Here is a 7,214-nt window from a genome sequence, read left to right as displayed (position 1 = left end):
GCTCCCATATATATGTTCGTCCGATTTGTAGTAATTATGCAAGAAAATGGTTATTTGTCAACCGATTCTCTCGAAATTTGGTAGGATGGATTTCCTTATGACTCTCCATATTGGTGGTGAATTTCACAAAAATCGGCTCAGATTTAGATATAGCTCTCATAAATATATATCGCCCGATTTTCACTCCTAGAGCCACTGCAAGCGCAGTTTTTGACGAATCTTCACTAAACTTGGTACAACGCTTTCTGCGATGACTTCCATAAAATCTTTGAAGTTTCTTTGAAATCGGTTCAGATTTAGATATAGCTCCCATATTTATGTTCGTCCGATTTGTAGTAATTATGTAAGAAAATGGTTATTTGTCAACCGATTCTCTCGAAATTTGGCAGGAAGGATTTTTTTATGACTCTCCTTGTTACTGGTGAATTGAAAAGAAATCGGTTCAGATTTAGATATAGCTCTCATAAATATATATTGCCCGATATTCCTTCCTAGAGCCACTTTAAAGCTCATTTATTGACCAATCTTCTCAAAACTTGGTACAACGCTTTCTGCGACGACACTCACAAAATCTTTGAAGTTTGCTTGAAATCGGCTCAGATTTAAATATAACTCCCATATATATGTTTGTCCGATTTTGAGAAATATTGCAATAAAGTGTTCATTTGTCAACCGATTCTCTCGAAATTTGGCAGGAAGGATTTTCTTATGACTCTCCTTTTTACTGGTGAATTTGAAAGAAATCGGTTCAGATTTAGATATAGCTCTCAAATATATATATCGCCCGATTTTCCTTCCTAGAGCCACTTTAAAGCTCATTTACTGACCAATCTTCACAAAACTTGGTACAATGCTTTCTGCGACGACTTCCATAAAATCTTTGAAGTTTGCTTGAAATCGGTTCAGATTTAAATATAACTCCCATGTATATGTTCGTCCGATTTTGAGAAATATTGCAATAAAGTGCTCATTTGTTAACCGATTCTCTCAAAATTTGGCAGGAAGGATTTTCTGATGACTTTCGACATTGCTGGTGAATTTCATAGAAATCGGTCCAGATTTATGTATAGCTGCCATGTATATATATCGCCCGATTTTCACTTCTATGGTCCCTGCAAGCTCATTTATTGACCAATCTTCACAAAACTTGGTACAACGCTTTCTGCGACGACATCCACAATATCTTTGAAGTTTGCTTGAAATCGGTTCAGATTTAGATATAGCTGCCATATATGTATTTTGTCCGATTTTCACTGCTAGAGTCACTGCAAGCGCATTATTGACCAATATTGCCAGAGTTGTGCACAACTCTTTACTCGATGCCTACCACATCTATCTAAGAAGTTTGGTCAAAATCGGTTCCGATTTACATGTAGCTCCCATATATATGTTCGTCAGATTTTGGATAAGTTGCAATAATGTTGTCATTTGTCAATCGTATGACATAGTTGCTAGAAATTTGATACGGATTGTTTAATAGCCCATCTGAAACCATCCGCCGAGGTCCATCAAAATTGGTTCAGCATAAGATATAGCTCCCAATTTGTAGGTGTAGGGTATTATACAGTCGGCACCACCCTACTTTTGCCCTTCCTTGCCCTTCCTTGCTGGTTTTTACTAGTTCTTTTCGATTTTCTCCCACAGTGGAGTAACAGGGAGTTAGGCGATTAAGAAGAACTATGAAGAACTTTTTTTTTCGGAAAAAATATTTTTAGTTTTTTTCAATTGCCATAGACGTCAAACAATAAAATCAAAATCAATAGTAGAAGTAAATTCATAGTGAGAGCCAAAATCACCTTAAATTTCACGTAAATTTGCCTATATTTCCCAAATTATGGACGACGTTTCAAAAATCCTATCCAAGGCCCTTGAATGCGATGCAAGTGATCGCATTTTAGAGGCTGGAACCCTCTACGACAAAGGACTGCATCATTTGAAACAACTTATCGCAGCAACAAAAAATACTCGAATCGCAAAGAAATATCTCGAACACATGTCTCAGTATAAGGAACGTTCGAAAAAGATTCAGTTGAGTATTAAAAAACTCCTCGAAGAGGGAACCGTTTTACAAAACATCTCCATTAGTCAAAATTCAATGGGGCATAGCTACGAGTCCCTTTTTGGCCAATATTTAAAATCGGACATAGAAGAAATCTATCTGGAGGAACCATACCTGCATCGTTTTTATCAATATGAAAATCTAATTGTCTTCTTCGAATTGGCCGCAAGAAAATGCCCAAATTTGAGATTTATCAAATTGATTACAAAGCGCATGGAAAATGCAAATATATTGAATGATATTCGCAATGACTTAAGGAGCAGGCATATAGGCTTGCACACGTCCATAGATGAGTTTCTGCATGATCGAAAAATTGCCTTGTCCAATGGGGTTATTATAAAAATTGGTCGTGGTTTACATTTCTTCAAGGCAGTACGAGGCGAATACGCTTTAGGGCAGTTCGATTACGATTACCGCGAATGTTTGAAAACAGATGTGGACATATGGACTTCAGCAAAAACTATGGGTGGATAAATGTCAACAGCGTGGAATTTTTGTGATTGAAGTTGTATAAATGTTAAAAAATTTTAATAAAGTGTTGAAAATGAAGATTTCGATTTACCTTTTTGTTTGTGTTAAACTAAAAACAAGTAAGAGCGTGCTAAGTTCGGCCGGGCCGAATCTTATATACCCTCCACAATGGATCGCATTTATGCGCTGTATCTCTTTTTTAGGCAAACAAAGAATATTGAAAAAGAACTGTTATGTTATGTATAGTCAGCCCGAATTGGATGAGAATTGTGCGCTCTATTGGCTCAAGAAGTCACGATCCCTGATCGGTTTATATGACAGCTAAACCAGATTAAGAACCGATTTGAATCAAACTAAACACATTTGTTGGACGTGATACCAGAACACTACGTGCAAAATTTCAGTCAAATCGGATGAGAATTGCGCCCTCTAGAGGCTCAGTCAATTGCGCCCTCTAGAGGCTCAAGAAGTCAAGACCCAAGATCGGTTTGTATGGCAGCTATATCAAAACAGGCACCGATTTGGACCATTCTTAGCACAGTTGTTAGAAGAAGATAACAAAACACCATGTGCAAAATTTAAGTCACATCGGATGACAATTGCGCCCTCTGGAGGCTCAAGAAGTCAAGACCCAAAATCGGTTTATATGTCAGCTATATCAGGCTATGTACCGATTTGCGCCATACTTCGCACAATTATTGGAAGTGATAACAAAACACCACTTGCAAAATTTCAGTCAAATCGGATGACAATTGCGCCCTCTAGAGGCTCAAGAAGTCAAGATCCAAGATCGGTTTATATGACAGCTATACCAGATTAAGAACCGATTTGAATCAAACTTAACACAGTTGTTGGAAGTGATACCAAAACACTACGTGCAAAATTTCAGTCAAATCGGATGACAATTGCGTCCTCTAGAGGCTCAGTCAAATCGGACGAGAATTGCGCCCTCTAGAGGCTCAAGAAGTCAAGACCCAAAATCGGTTTGTATGGCAGCTATATCAAAAATCGCACCGATTTGAATCATACTTAACGCATTTGTGGAAGTGATACCAAAACACCACGTGCAAAATTTCAGTCAAATTGGATGACAATTGCGCCCTCTAGAGGCGCAAGAAGTCAAGATCCCTGATCGATTTATATGGCAGCTATATCAGGTTATGTACCGATTTGCGCCATACTTCGCACAGTTATTGGAAGTGATAACAAAACACCACGTGCAAAATTTCAGTCAAATCGGATGACAATTGCGCCCTCTAGAGGCTCAAGAAGTCAAGATGCAAGATCGGTTTATATGACAGCTATACCAGATTAAAAACCGATTTGAATCAAACTTAACAAGTTGTTGGAAGTGAAAACACTACGTGCAAAATTTCAGTCAAATCGGATCAGAACTGCGCCCTCTAGAGGCTCAGTCAAATCGGACGAGAATTGCGCCCTCTAAAGGGCTCTTCGACATCCTTTTTATACCCTCCATCATAGGATGGGGGTATACTTATTTCGTGCATACGTTTGTAACACCTCGAAATATGCATCTAAGATCCCATTAAGTATATATACCTGATCGTTATGACTTTTTAAGTCAATCAAGCCATGTGCGTCCGGCCGTCTGTCTGTCGTAAGCGCTCTAACATTCGCAGGAGTAAAGCTAGGCACTTGAAATTTTGCACAAATAAAGAGTGATTTGTTAAGAGCTTGATAACTTTTTTTTTAAAAAAAAACGCATAAAATTTGCAAAATCTCATTGGTTCTTTATTTGAAACGTTAGATTGGTCCATGACATTTACTTTTTGAAGATAATTTCATTTAAATGTTGACCGCGGCTGCGTCTTAGGTGGTCCATTCGGAAAGTCCAATTTTGGGCAACTTTTTCGAGCATTTCGGCCGGAATAGCCCGAATTTCTTCGGAAATGTTGTCTTCCAAAGCTGGAATAGTTGCTGGCTTATTTCTGTAGACTTTAGACTTGACGTAGCCCCACAAAAAATAGTCTAAAGGCGTCAAATCGCATGATCTTGGTGGCCAACTTACCGGTCCATTTCTTGAGATGAATTGTTCTCCGAAGTTTTCCCTCAAATTTGGCCATAGAATCGCGAGCTGTGTGGCATGTAGCGCCATCTTGTTGAAACCACATGTCAACCAAGTTCAGTTCTTCCATTTTTGGCAACAAAAAGTTTGTTAGCATCGAACGATAGCGATCGCCATTCACCGTAACGTTGCGTCCAACAGCATCTTTGAAAAAATACGGTCCAATGATTCCACCAGCGTACAAACCACACCAAACAGTGCATTTTTCGGGATGCATGGGCAGTTCTTGAACGGCTTCTGGTTGCTCTTCACTCCAAATGCGGCAATTTTGCTTATTTACGTAGCCATTCAACCAGAAATGAGCCTCATCGCTGAACAAAATTTGTCGATAAAAAAGCGGATTTTCTGCCAACTTTTCTAGGGCCCATTCACTGAAAATTCGACCTTGTGGCAGATCGTTCGGCTTCAGTTCTTGCACGAGCTGTATTTTATACGGTTTTACACCAAGATCTTTGCGTAAAATCTTCCATGTGGTCGAATAACACAAACCCAATTGCTGCGAACGGCGACGAATCGACATTTCACGGTCTTCAGCAACACTCTCAGAAACAGACGCAATATTCTCTTCTGTACGCACTGTACGCATTCGTGTGGTTGGTTTAATGTCCAATAAAGTAAACTGAGTGCGAAACTTGGTCACAATCGCATTAATTGTTTGCTCACTTGGTCGATTATGTAGACCATAAATCGGACGTAAAGCGCGAAACACATTTCGAACCGAACACTGATTTTGGTAATAAAATTCAATGATTTGCAAGCGTTGCTCGTTAGTAAGTCTATTCATGATGAAATGTCAAAGTATACTGAGCATCTTTCTCTTTGACACCATGTCTGAAATCCCACGTGATCTGTCAAATACTAATGCATGAAAATCCTAACCCCAAAAAAATCACCCTTTACTTCTAATTTTCGTAGATCGGTTGGGATTTTCAACGGAATAAATCGGTCCATGTTTTGATATAGCTGTCATATAAACCGATCTTCGGTCTTGACTTCTTGAGCCTGTATAGGGCGCAATTCTTATCCGATTTGGGTGAAATTTTCCAAGTGGCGTTTTGGTATTACTTCAAACATCTGTGCCAAGTATGGGCTAGAGCTTCAAAATCATCCCTGAAGCTACTGGACCCTGTACAGAGGAGAGCGGTGGCGTTGATTGGGGACAGTAGGGTAACCAACTCTATTGACTCCCTTGAACATCATCGCAATGTGGGTTGTTTGGCGCTGTTCTATCGGTACTTTCATATTCTTATTCCTGATGTAAGGATGTTTGTCAAGGATACAAGACATTTCAGGAACTCACACCCGTTTGTAATTGATTGGCCAGGGGACCTGAGAATGCTTTATAGAGAGAATTTTTATTTCGCCCGAACCGTTCGTATGTGGAATCGACTTCCGGCTAATGTATTTTCCACCCACTATGACATCCAGAGACACTACATCCTTTTCCCCCCTTCCAATTCCTAATTTCCAATTGCCAACGCAATGCACTGCATTCATAGGGAAGATCCCCTGCATGTTGGTTCATTGAAAAAGTATTCACAACCGGATATAGCTACCATATAAAGCGATCTCCCGATTAGACTTCTTAAACTTCTAGAGGGCTCAAGTCTTATCCCTATTGGATGAAATTTTGCATGTGCCATTTTGATATGACTTCCAACTATTGTGCCAAGTATGGTTTAAATCGCGATCCATGGTGTAGGGTATGTAAGATTCGGCCCGACCGAACTTAGCACGCTTTTACTTGTATAATTTGGCCTCTGGTCGGTCCAGATTTGGATACAGCTGCCATATAGACTGATCTTTCGATTTAAAATCTTGGTCCCATTAAAGGCGCATTTATTACTCGATTTCGTTGAAATTTGACACAGAGACTTATGTTAGCCTTTTGACATCCATGTCCTATATGGTTCAGATCGGTCTATATTTGGGTAAAGCTGCGAAAAAAACAAAATTTTGTTCTACAAAATTGAATAGTGCAAGTATTTATTAGACCCCTCAATGTCTGGATCGAATTTGGTCCAAATCGGACCATATGGGTGCGGATTATGACAAAAGGTGGCTTACCTTTTTACTTGTTTTATTCATCGCGGGCACGAACGCTCTTCCAATCTTATGAAAAATGTTTATAGGGATGCAATCAGTGAAAGCACTGGTTCTGCCGCCACTCACCATGACGTATTGCGTGTGCTTTCAAATGTTTTCTGTTTGTATGTGTGTTTGAGAGCAAGAGTCTGAATTGGTTTTCATTTCATTTCTTAGTTTTGTTCGGTTGTTGTTAAAACCTAGATACGTACACGCATTGCTTCGTTGTGTGATGAGAGGAGAGCCCACCGACCACACACACACGCACAAACACATGCATAGCCTGCACAAAAGCAAAGGCATAAGCGCCTACCAAAAACAAAAACAAGAACACACTATATTCTGAGTGAAGCAATTGTGACAGCACGACATGCACAATCGATTATATTGAATTGTTTTCTGTTTGCTTTAGGTGTGTGTGTGTGTGTGTGTGTGGCAACAGCAAACAGAACTGCAGTGCTAACAGGCAGCCACAGCTACAGCGATGAGGACAGCGACTACGACTACGATGTC

The 7,214-nt window shown here is 39.7% G+C and overlaps 1 protein-coding gene across 1 annotated transcript; it reads left to right on the top strand.

Annotated features, from left to right (window-relative positions):
- Positions 1-1,750: 1,750 nt before the first annotated feature.
- On the top strand, positions 1,751-2,608 carry LOC106085981 (MIT domain-containing protein 1-like). Its single transcript, XM_013250471.2, has one exon. It carries the CDS (start codon positions 1,835-1,837, stop codon positions 2,531-2,533), a length of 699 nt encoding a protein of 232 aa, XP_013105925.2. The 5' UTR covers positions 1,751-1,834; the 3' UTR covers positions 2,534-2,608.
- The last annotated feature ends 4,606 nt before the right edge of the window (positions 2,609-7,214 follow it).

Source organism: Stomoxys calcitrans, chromosome 5 (assembly GCF_963082655.1).
Source record: "Stomoxys calcitrans chromosome 5, idStoCalc2.1, whole genome shotgun sequence".
Taxonomy (NCBI): Eukaryota; Metazoa; Arthropoda; class Insecta; order Diptera; family Muscidae; genus Stomoxys; species Stomoxys calcitrans.
Note: the sequence above shows the minus strand (reverse complement) of the source record. Positions and strands in the feature narration are given on the sequence as shown.